At 42.9% G+C, this 12,820-nt stretch overlaps 1 protein-coding gene across 2 annotated transcripts in view; it reads left to right on the top strand.

Moving 5' to 3' along the window:
- The window catches only part of fbxl4 (F-box and leucine-rich repeat protein 4), a 132,896-nt gene that overhangs the window by 15,728 nt on the left and 104,348 nt on the right, over nt 1-12,820 (top strand). For both annotated transcript variants that reach the window (XM_078542290.1, XM_078542291.1), the window contains exon 3: nt 7,440-7,767. In XM_078542290.1, coding sequence (XP_078398416.1) covers nt 7,440-7,767 — 328 coding nt within the window. The remainder of the gene's footprint in view (nt 1-7,439; nt 7,768-12,820) is intronic.

Below are 12,820 nucleotides of genomic sequence, written 5' to 3'. Positions count from 1 at the left end.
CACTTGCTTTGCCATAGCCTCCCGGGCTATGGGCCAAGCGCTGGAAAATGGGATTAGTGTAGTCAGATCTTTGTTGACCGGCGCGGACACGATGGGCCAAATGGCTTCCTTCTGTGCTGTAGATGCCTATGAGTCTATGAGCTGGCCGGTGATGATCTGGACTGTTCCTGTGCTATCGATGAGGTCGGTGGTGCTCAACCAAGTGAGGATGCAGCAGTGCAACATCCATCAGACAGCCACGCTGTGAGTCAGTTCCACTGTTCCATAGTCCCCTGCCATGCACTAATTCTCTCTCCTTGGTTTCGCAGGCACATCTGAGAAGCAGCTGAGGGGATCCACGATCCAGGTCCTCGACTCAAGTCCTGAAGATACCTCGGAAGAAGAATCTGATGACATCTTAATTGAAGACCATCCATGCCCTCCACCAGTACAGAGACGTACATCTTGGTGGGACCTTGTCCTAGAGTAGCCTCAGGGTCACAATCTGGTGAGTACATCGCACTGTCTAATCCACAGCAGGTGGCGGCAGGGACTTCCTAGGTTTCTGGCACTCGGAGGACTGCTGGAGGCCAGAACATTGCTGAGCCCGAGTCAGTTGATAAGCCTCTTGTCTAGGTCATACCCCAATTGCTGGAGCTGCAAAGGCAAGCTCGGGAACATCAGGAAGGGATGTCCACTGCACTCCTCAGATTGCAAGGCATGATGGAGGAGTCCATCCGCCTTCAGGCTGAGGTGATAGCACTGGCATGCCAACGTACCGAGGCCAACGCTGGTAGGATGGCGGCCATCATGGAGACCTTGGTCCAGGACATAGGTCCTGCACTGCTGCGCGTGCTGAATCCATGACTGACGCCATAGTTGGCCACCAACAGTGTCAACATGAGAAGGTACGGGGCTGCTCGATCTCACTCCAGCTTCCCCTTCTCAAGGAGTCAGCAAGGGGCCCTCGGGCACCCATAGGGAGGAGAATCAGCAGGTGCGCACTCCTGGGCCATCCGCCCAGGTGACTCCGGGAGCGACCGACCCATTCGAATCCCCTCTTCCTGTGACCTCAGAAGCTCCAGTTTCACAGGCTGAGGAGGGTTCCACCCCCACACAACAGGATCCCGAAAGCAGGCTGGGGCTCTCCAGGTCTCGGCCCTCCAGAGGACGCCCACCAAGATCATCACAGACATGGTGTAGCAGTCAGCAGGCTGCCTCCGCCTCTGCTGGGGATGTGGAGGGAGTGCCAAGACATAGCGGCAGGGTTAGAAAGGTTAAGAAGATGTAACTCTTTCGGAGTTCACCCTTTACCATGTAACTCTTTTGAGTACATTCACAGTTCAAGACTTTTTTTTTCCAGGAGTGGGACATGAACCCACAACCTTCTGACTCGAAGGTGAGGGTGCTATGAACTGAGCCACAGTGCACATCCTGGGTATGGGTGTTAATCACTTGTACTTGCCTATGGCTCCTTGTTCTGATGAGCAGTGTTTGTGTCACTTAGATGTGAAGCCTTAGTTCCCGTACAAGACAAAGGCAGGTAGCTCAGACTAGGGCCTCTTCCCTGTGCAGTATGTAAACTTCAGACTAAAGTGCTTCACACTCACAGGGCACATTAGTGATGCCTGCACCTTGATGGTGCTTGTCATTGCTGGGAGAATGTAGTGGACAGGTGTCACAGAGTTCCGTCATTCTCTCTGTGTGCTCTCAGCACCTTTAAGGTGGGGCTGGCCCCCCATTTCTTCAGCATGTGTGACCAATGACCACGTGCTCCTGAAGGGGTCAGGTGCTGAAGGCTGAAAAAGGATCAGGTGCTTTTAAAGTTTCCCAGTTGCGTCTCTATGATATGACCCTGATTACAGAGCGCAAGCGAGCTGCCCTCAGCCAGACAAGAGACAGGCATTCACAGAGGCAATGTGAAGATCTATGGAGTGTCCTCACTGCATGTCGTCATCATCCTCCTGGAACCTAGTGACTGTTAGGGCCTCCGCTGCGTCTCCATGACATGAGACTGTGCACTGAAGATATGTGAGCTGCCATCAGCCACACATGAGTCAAATGTTAACAGATGCAAGTTGAGGATGTCAGGACTGTCCTCACTGCATCTCATCAGTAACCTCCACGAATCTTGCGGCCATGAGGGCCTCCCCAGCACGCCTGCCTCATCTGGTCAGTGCGATGGCCTCATCGCCGGCATCCTCCCCTTTTAGGACCTCATCATCTTCATCACCCTCCTCATCGGAGCACACCTGCGGCTTCTCCATCTCCTCCTCAATCAGGTCCTCCCCCTTTGCAGCCCCAGCTTGTGGAATGCCCAGCAAGCGACAATGATGCGTAATACCCACTGTGGACTATATTGCAGTGCTCCACCGAACCTGTCTATGTGCCAGGACCCCATTTTCAAAATGCCTGTTGTTTGCTCCACCAAAGCTTGGGTCGTGCATGAGCTTCGTTATACTGTCGCTTTGCTGCAGTTTGAGGCGCCGCACGGGTGTCATCAGCCACATCCTCTGAGGGTAGCTCTTGTCCCCGAGGAGCCAACTCTGCAGCCTCTCTGGATCCTGGAAGACGTCAGGGATCTGAGACCTGCTAAGGATGTAGGAGTCGTGGATGCTCCCTGGGAATCGTGTGCAGACCTGCAGGATGTGTTTGTGGTGGTCGCACACCAGCTGAACATTCAGTGGGTGGAAGCCCTTGCGTTTGACGTAGTTGACTGCTTGTTGCCACAAAGATCTAAGCGCCACGTGAGTGCAGTCAATGGCACCCTGCACCTGTGGAAAACCTGAGATCTGGGCAAATCCCAGCGTTCTTGCTTCCTGGCTTTCCTGATCCAGGGCGAAATGCACAAAGTTCTTTTGCGCATATGGCATCCGTGACCTCCTGGATACACTTGTGCAGGGAGGCTTGCGAGATCCCACACAGGTCACCTGTGGAGCCCTGAAAGGAGCCATTGGCATAAAAATTGAGCACAGTGGCCACTTTCACGGGCACTGGTGGTGGATGACCTCCTTGTCCCCATAATACCAAATCCTGCAGCAGCTGTCATATGTGACTGACCAGTTCCCTAGACATGTGCAGTCTTCAGCGACACTGGTTCTCAGTCACTTGCAGGTTTGAAAGGCATCATCTATAGAACCTGAGCCTAGCGAGGCTCCTATGAGCGATGGCTCTCTGTGGATCTTCAGCTGTGTGTGCAGCAGACCCTGCCGCCCCTTCATCTTGAGGAAAGTACTTCTCCCTTTGGCAAGCTGGGCACTGCTTTCTTCTTCTACCTCTCTGATCTCTGTAAGCCATGAGGCATACCGCTAGATCACCAGGCTCCATGATCCTGATGTCCTTCTCCTGTAGGATCAAAGCGAGAGATGCATGGTTAGCATATGTGTCGTAAGGACCTCTCTTGGTTAAGTCTGAAGGCCCCTTCACACATGCCGGAGAGTACTGGCCACGACTTGGATGGCCAGTTTGTAGTGTGCTCATTAGCTGTCCAAAAACCTCACCACCTCCTCCACACTCCACTTGACCAATTGGCGGCAGCTTCGGCCATTGCCCTCAGCTCAGGCGCAGGCATTCTCCTAACCCACTCTGCAAGGCTGCACTGTTAGCTTGAACCATGATGGATACTGGTCCAAACCTTAATAAAGACATTACAAGGGGCTGTGAGCAGCTCCACCAGTGACTGCGCCATGGCCACCTTTCACAAGGGGATTGTACAGTTTGCCCAGTCAGCCAATTGTTCTTCTGCCCCTTAAAACGCACATTAATTTGCAGTCTGCGCCCGAGGGGTGAAAAGTTCTGGAGCATTTGGTGGCACCTTCATGCTTTTGTGTTACTTGAGTGGGCAGAAAAGCTTCAGAGGCCGAACTCCAAGCATGTCAATGGAGCTGCTGCTGAACGGTCTCAGCTGTGGAAGAATGCTCAGTTTTGACAAGCTTTTCAGAGTATGGGGCTGCCTCCCTCACCTCCGCACGCCCCCCACCCTGCCCCCGGCATGTGCTTGAGTATTTCCCTCAGTCTGTCTGTGCTGTTGTATTATGCATTGATGAATCGATCCATACTTGCTCACGATATCCAGAGAAAGATTCTGTCCTTGCTCCCAACGTTCTTGGACTAGGTGACAAATGAAAAGAAGTTTGACAAATTATTCAAAGAGTATATCCCATATAAATTGTAAACAGTGGAAAAAGTAAGCAGATAATAATCTAGTTTGGAGTCACATAGACTAGAAAAGTTTTGGGTTTTAGCCCCACTCTGTGCTGCCTTAGCTGATCTCAGCTAAGGCAACAGTCAGGAGAATACACTTAGTCTTCGTACCCTAGATTAGGAAGGGGAAATGAAATAACCAAAATTTTGCACTCTTGATTGACATCTTGAATGACATTGATTCACCCATAACGAAGATACTTGAGGACATTGGGTCAGGATAGAATTGAGTTTGACTCTGATGCAATTGGACAGCCTGGTATCAGTTAGATAATCTGCTTTGCATTAGATTTTAATTCCTTTCCTACCCGTTTTGCTATGATTTTTGTTTGATTTGTATATTTTCTGTATGTACTTATACTGGTCCTAATAGGGCTAACGTTTTTTTCATCTGCATTAGCTGCAAGACCTTGAAGTACATTATTATTTTTCAATCTTGCTTAATTATTTGGCAAAAATATGTTTACTGGAATTATGTTTTTCTTCTTCCTCCTTTCCCTTCTGTTTTTTTGGTACGTGCATGTATCCACAGTAGACCAGACAGTAAAATAGAAATGTTCTCCTTGCTATGTAGCCGGTGTCTGCATTACACATTTGTACATAAACCAGTAGATGCAGTAGGTTAAAATTTCCTCAGTACTCTACCAATCTGAACGTTTGTCATATGATACATATTATAAAATGATCCTTGTGAGAGATGAAAGTGGCAAATAGTGAGCACTGTTGTGCCGTACATTTGTGTAGCAAGTGACTAAACTCTTTTCACTTGTGTTCATTACAACTACTTGAGAAATTAGGAAACCAAAATTCCACTGTGGGTGCTAATACAACTGTGTAATTTGTTCATCTGAAATTCCAACCTCTGGTAGTTTAGCAGAGAAGAAATAGAGATGTTGGAATGGGTCTTGAAAATAATTGAAGGTTCACTGCTAGGAGATTGTTTTAAGAAAATAATTGAAGGTGCGCTGTTCAGAGATTGTTTTAATCATAGTTGGAAGAAATCTAAACTAGTTCTTCTTAAGGACATCATCTGGAATCATCTAGATGGCATTCTAGAGAGAATGAATGTTGCAGATTGCAGAGATGCAGATTCCCTGAAATGCTGTTGGATTTTACTGGACAAATGTTTAACGTTTTTGCATGAAATTCATTTGTTTTGTATCAGCAGAGCAGTCAGATCCTTTATTTTAAATGAGTTAATGCTTCTGTTAAAATAGCCGAGGGAGAAATTTCAAGCAAGCTTCTGCACTACTATTTGGCAACATAGTTTTGGGGTGGAGCTTCCACACCCTTACGAGAAATAGCTAAATGAAGATATCCAGTGGACAGGTTTCCCTTTGGGCTGACATCATGCCACATGGTGATCTTCAAGTGTGCCTGACTGTTGATGGCTTACTTATCTCAGAGGTTCATTCTGTACCCTTATTTAACAACAAGTTTGTGAAACAAAATCAGCATACATCATCTGGATAGTAGAGGCGTTCTCGATAAACATGAAGAAGTTCTAAGTTCATGGACATAAACTTTGTAGAAGCCGATTTTCACTGAGCCGAGTTTCATTCTGTTTGAAGGATACAATTCCTGTAATTACAGTGTATAGGATATACTGAAACATTTGTTTCCTCCTTTGGATGGTTATGAAATCATAAAAATGTTAAAACTATCTTTTTGGTTCAGCATCTCAGACTCTTCATATGATCCTTCAACTAAATATAGCTCTGCATCCCTTCTCTTCCTCCCTTTTTACAGATGGTTGACATAGTATCAACTCAAGCACAGGCGGTAATGTTCCTACACTTAAAACGCCCTTCTCTCTCTGAGGTTTAACGACTGAATCTGAGAAAGTCAATGCCCTTCTGCCCTTTGCCCCTGCATCATGGTACTCAGCCTCTAATTGACTATCATGATGCCATGTAGTAAAATAACAACAACAAAGGAAACTCTAGAAATAAGCACTGGTACAAAAGATTCAACATGTTCCCGGTACATCATCATGCCGGTTGTAACTATTGTAGCAAATTGAGGCGATGAAGGAGAAATATCACAGAAGGCATAATATGGGGACATGGAAAGTATTCTTTTGGTTTAAGTATAATTTTCCCCATAGCATATTGATAGTTTACTAACCAAGTCCAGCATCAACCATTGAATCTTTTATTCTGTATGCCATCAAAAGAAAAAGAAAGGCTTGCATTTATATGGCGTTTTTCATGATCACTGGATGCCTGAAAGCACTTTACAGTGAAGTACTTTTGAAATGTAGCCACTGTTGTAATGTGGGGAATACAGCAGCCAATTTATGTGATGTGATGATGACCAGATAATCTCTTTTTAATTGAGGGATAAATGTTGACCAGGACAGCAGGGATAACTCCCCTACTCTTCAAAATATAGCTGTGGAATCTTTTACATCTACCCAAGCATGCAGGCAGGGTCTCGGTTTAACATCTTATCTTGAAAGACAGCGTCCTCAGTACTGCACTGGAATGTAAGCCTTGATTTTTGTGCTCAAGCCCTGGAGTGTGACTTGAACCCAGAACCTTGTGATTCAGAGGTGACAGTGTTACCAACTAAGCCATGGCTGAGAAGGAGAAGCTAAATAAATAGTTTCTGTTGCACAAACCAACACTATAGAGTTGTTGATTTGTTGTTCCTCTTGACAAGGAGTCTGAGCCATTCCTGTTGACTAATGTTTGTGAAATGCAGTATTCTAATATTACCTCATCCTAAAGTGTATTTGTGTAGCATGTAGAAGAGAATGAATCCACAAGAAATTTACTCATTGATGGTCCAGTGACTTCCATTTTTTTTTGAGAAGTTTTCCTTCCTGTGCAAGTCTTTGTGCTCTCTGAGTACATGGTTTCATTTATAATAAAAAAGGAAATATGTTCCTTCAGGGACAAAGATGGCAACTGTGTTCTTGGGAAGATTCAAAAAAGAACTTTAGGTAAGACGCATTGCTGACAAAGGAAATACATTTCTGTTCAAAACAAATGGTTAGTTTATAACCAGAAATGTCCCATCGTAGATTTATAGTAGTACTCTAACAGCAAAAGTTGCATAGGTTGTTTGCTTCGGAAGTGACTAAGCAGTTTGTTGCATGGTTTTTTGTGAAATTCCAGTTAAAGCATATTTTAGCACAATTTTAGTTGTATGATAAAGACTGGAATTTGGAAATATTGCATGAATAAATGCTTTCAGCAAATAGGTTGAGGCTGATTTAGTCCTGACACCCTTAATGTTTTGTGTGCCTACAGATGGGAGACACTATGGGCAGGTGACCCTGAGAAAGTGAATATCTCACAGGCTCGCCAATTTACACCGTGCATTAAACAACTTAACTTCATGACAAACTTGATTCGCTTGGAACTGAACAGTTCTCTCCTAGATTATTATACAGAGTTGGATGCTGTTCTGTTACATGGTGTTAGGGACAGGCTTCTTTCCCTGCATAAACCGTCTATGTTAGATCTGGAAGACGATGACAAGGATGACCATAGTTTAGAGTTCTTCAATGGGCAATTCACTGGAATAACCTTGCCTGAATACACCAAGAATGGTTACTTTGAAAAACTGCCTTATGAGGTAAGAAGTTATTTGTGGTTCAGATTTAATGCAGCACCTCATGAGAATGAATGAGTGAACTACTCCCAAGCATGAATCAATTTTACTGTGTAATTCATGAGCTATAACTTTTTAGCAATGATGTTGATATGTGTTGTTTTTAACTACCTGCCTATTGCTCTGCATCTAGGTGGTTTAACATGTATCTTGGCTCATTTGGTATGGAATTTATCCTTCAGTACTGACATGGTTTCAATTCACAGAACAGATCTTTTATCTCCCCTCATGGTGTTTAACTATTATTTTGTTATGAAATTAGAAACTTCATCTATGGTATATTTTTAATGTTTTGAAAAAACTAGTAAAAGTCTTTGAAATCTCTTTACCAGTTTAATAAAAACTGAATTGTAATGATGCCACTCTTACTATTATGTGGGTATAAAATTTACAATGCCATTTGAATTGTAAGTTGTGTAAATCTCTTAATGTTTTCTGCTAAATAGCTATCCATGCTTTGGAACCTGGTGTGTAACCTATACAACCTATGTTGTATAGGCTCCTTGAGGACGAGTTAGTGTCTTTTGTTTAAAATTCTGAACAGGAATTTAATTTATAGGAATATTTATTGTACGCAAATCTAAAACTGTGCACCTTGCTCAAAAGAACAAAAGACTTTAATCTGCTCCAAAAACAGTGTGATAGTGCTGCCTCAGTATTGCTCAAGTCCAAAGACAGTACAATTTAAGTTAATGTTTATTGAAAAATCAAAAGATTTATAATTATGTAGCACCAAAGTGCTTTACAGCAGTTGTCACTACTGTTAAGTAGGAAATGCGATGGCTGATATTTGCACAGCAAGCTCCCATAAACAACAATGAAAGATCTGACCCGATAATTTATTTTTGATATTGATTGAGGGATAGATATTGGTCAGAACATTGGGAAAGTTCCCCTGCCTCCCTTGAATAGTGCCATGGATTCTTTTGAGCCCATTTGAGAGCACTGATGGGCTACGATTTAATGTCTCATCCAAAAGCCAGCACCTCCCAACAGTGCAGCATTAATTCCCTCGGTGAGGCACAGAAGTACCAGCCTAGATTATGTGCTCATGCCTGTAAACATGCAGTTTTCTCTGATTCAGAGGTGAGACTGCTACTTTCTTCCTTGTGTCTAGGTAAGCAAAGCTGTGCAATAAATATTTAGGTCAACTTCACTGAGATTGTGTAATGTTATCCTTAAATCACAAAAGTAAAAATTACCTTCAAAATGGGTTCAAAAGAAAGACAAGTAAAATTTGAACTCTGGTAAAGAACACTCAGCATAGTAGAATATTTCCAATCCCCAAACTTTGTGAATGTGCTTGCATGGACATTATAGCCATCTAATCCTGGGTAAAATTTGCCAAACATTATATGTACATTATCAATACGTTTGTAAGTCTGTGCCATACACAGCAATTCATGCTGCATATTCATAATGAAAAATGCTGGTACAAAATTGTATGCAAATAGAAATAAAGATTTTGAGATCAGATTGGCGATTAATAATGAGGAAAAACAAGTTACCTTTCTATTTTAATATGCTTCATTTCTGTTCACTCTCTTCAAGTGATTTCTTGACTGAAGCAGTAGGCAAGTAATGACTTTTTCCCAAGATTCTGCCAGTGTCAATCTGTGACTGGTTGATTGACATGATGTGTCTAACCCTTATGCTAATACTAATGGGGTGAGTTTCCATGACGACTCTTCCGCTCATCTGCCATAACCTCAGCAGAAGAGACAGGGAAACCCTGGAAAAATGGAGCAATCGCCTGTGGAAATTCACAGAATGTAACTGTGTTGATGTGCCTCACCCATTATTAGGAAGGGACATCCTTCAGACATCTAGTCTCGGCACCAAGTACCCCCAGGTCAGGTTCAATTTGGCTGCAGAATAAAGTTCCAACAGTGTAACTTAATCTCATCATACAACTTAAACAATCCAAGAGGCAGTAACCTGGAGCTGCATTTGCACTTCTAGCTAAAGTTAGAGATTCACACAATCCTACCTTCAATATTTGTAGTACAAAAGCAAAATATTGCAGATGTTAAAAATCTGCTGTACTCAGCAAGTTTGGCAACATCTAGGGAGAGAGAAACAGAGTTATGTTTCAGGTCTATGACCGTTCATCAGAACTTTGATGTACCCTTGTTTGTATATGGATGGTAAATGTTATATAATTTGCCATTAATAGTGAGTCACTTGCACATACAAAGTTTCGTCCTGGCCCTGACCCACCCATTCACCAGAAACTGCGCGATTCCACTTAATTTTGGACTTTCTATAAATAGCAAAGAGGAATAATATTCCATCCCATCAGTGTGAGCTGAATTTGAACTCGGGAGAAAGGATACATGCTGGTATTCTTTTCAGCCGTACGCCCTTAAAGTTCAAGTTGCTGCCTTAGTTTTAACTCCAATGACTACACAATTTTATACAGCCCTGGAAATGAACTGAAGCTTCCTTCTTTTATTGGACCACAAAAATACGATGGAATTTAATTTCACTTATATGGAATGGGGAAACTCAAGTTTCACGAAACAAATTTATTTGCTGATCATTGTAAGTGTATTCTTGTAAGATTTGGCTGCAAACCAGATGGCTAGCACCAGGTTACAAACTAGTTTTTCCATTTCAGGGAATCACTGGATGCCATGAAATCTGGACGCAAGGCTCGAATGCTTACTTATGTCACCGTCAGTCATTTTTTTGCAATGAAGCATACAAAATATTTGATTATTTCTCAAAAAGAGAAAGGCATTGCTGCTAGAAGTAGTAGGTTTAGTTTACAATGCTGGCTGAACTCCATAACCATAAACTTGTTGGAAACTGCTGAGTGACTACAATTTAATCGGATTTCATAGGGGGAATCCTTTGAGATATTAGGAAGCTTTTGAAAATGAGCATGCTGAGAACTGTATGTGAACTTATAATTGTGCCTGTTAATGGTAATTACCAGCGTATTCATGTTAAAATGCTCCATGATATTTTAATTGAACTTGCTATAAATGTGCATTCCGGAAATCATGTTTGGACTTTTAGTTCAATGTTTGCCTGCTCACTGCGACTATACATTTTATACTACACTTTGTGTATGTATAGCTCTTTTTAAGATGGTCGGAGATGGAATTTCGTGATGATTCTCCCAACCTCCCACTGTATCTTTGGGAAATCCAGGGAAATTTTGTAAAAGCCATCTACAACATCGACTTTGCACTAAAAGTCATGACAGGCGATCAAGAGAAACTCGCAGAAATTCTACCTCCTGATATTTTAACTCTTTGTGAAGCCACTCTTTAATTTCATCCCATCATTAATTGCCCTGACAATTGCTTTGATGTTTTATTTTGGTTAATTAACATCTTTGGTTCAGTTAGATTTCAAAGCTTTTTTCTTTTTGCCAATATATGGGACGTTTAGACATTTAAAAAAATATAAAACTTAGAATTTTTTAACGCCGGCCACCTAGGAAATTTTACGTCACCGCCTCACTCTGGAAAAAACAGGGTGCCATTGTTTTTTTTTGTGTTGTATTTGTTACTGTTGTGAAATTAGCTTTTTCACTGCCACTGTTGCTTTTTCCCTGTGCTACTGTTGCTATTCTGTTGCATCTTTTATTGACTTTACTGATTCGTTGATTTCAGTAAATGTTCCTTCGTCAATTGCGAGTTTAATCTTTGTAGTAAATGCTGCAGCTCATAATTTTATCCTGATTTTCTTCAAAACACAACTAGCTAAGAACTTAAACCGGAAGATGCATGAAACTATACAGGGGTAATTTTTAGCTTTGGGCCACAGTGCTACATGGGCGGTGCTATATCAACTGCCTTTATACACTCCTCCCAATTTTTATTTCCATTAGCTTCAATGTCTAATCAATTTTTGCCTTTTTTTACACTATCATCGGATGTCATAATTACCTCCAGGAGACAGTGGGCCAGACTGTAGCCTGTGCCCGTCTCCTCAGGTTGAAAATACGGCTGATAGGATTGCAAATTGGCAAAATTCCCAATTCCTGATTCCCACTTGGAAAGCACAAATCTGGTCCACTGAGTCCAGTGGCAAGGATGCTGCTCATCACCTTGCTACCGTGGTCAAATATCTCCCTTTATGAAGTAAAGCAAAGAGACCATAAAAGTCTTTAGTAGCTCTTTCAAGTCTTTTGTGGGTGCAAGTTAACAACTAAGGTAAGATCCTGAAAGAATTTTTGCCAGCAGCAACTTTATGCAGATGTATAAATTGTCAGATTAGCTTAATTGGCAGTGCTGTTCTTCCTGAATCAGAAAGTTTGAGTGAAAATCCTAGGTGATTTGAATGCACAATATAGGTTGACACAGTGCTGTACTGAGGGAGTGCCCCATAGTTGGAGGTGCAGTCTTTTGAGTTGCAAAGTTAAGTCAGGACCTACCTGTTCAGACAGAGGCAGAGATTTCCTGGTGTTATTTTCTAGCTAACAGTTCTCCCACAACCTACACCACCAAAACAGATGAAGTGACATTTTTGCTTATTTGCAGTTTGTGGTTTCTTGCTCTGCCCAAACTGACTGCTGTACTTGTCTACATAACAATATTGACCACACTTCCAGAAGGAGTTCAGGTTCAGGATGAGAGAAAAGCACCATGTAAATGAAGCTTCATTTCTTTCCTGTCCTTTCTTCCTTCTCTCGTCAGTTTAGTTCAAAACTTGTGGCTAAATTTTCGCTCCCATACAGATGTGAAAAATCGCACCGTTGGCTAGTGTGCCGGTTTGCCAACACCATTGGAACCCTGAGTCAAAGTGGCAGACAACCAATTAAGGTGGGCAAATGGCCTGTTAAGGCCAATTCTAACAGGTGGACTGGAATTGCCCCCCCCCCTCCCCCCCCCCACTCCCCCCAAACCCCCCTTAAAGGTATTGAGAATGAGGCCAGCTGCCCTCCCCGCCTGCCTAGCTACAGCTGCTGCCACAGGTCATCCCTATGGAGGAACTTACTTTCCATGATGTTGGCCCAGTAGCTGTGGCCAATTTTTCTTCTTAAAGTTGCTGAGAGGGCATC

This window comes from Cetorhinus maximus, chromosome 5 (assembly GCF_964194155.1).
Source record: "Cetorhinus maximus chromosome 5, sCetMax3.hap1.1, whole genome shotgun sequence".
NCBI lineage: Eukaryota > Metazoa > Chordata > Chondrichthyes > Lamniformes > Cetorhinidae > Cetorhinus > Cetorhinus maximus.
Note: the sequence above shows the minus strand (reverse complement) of the source record. Positions and strands in the feature narration are given on the sequence as shown.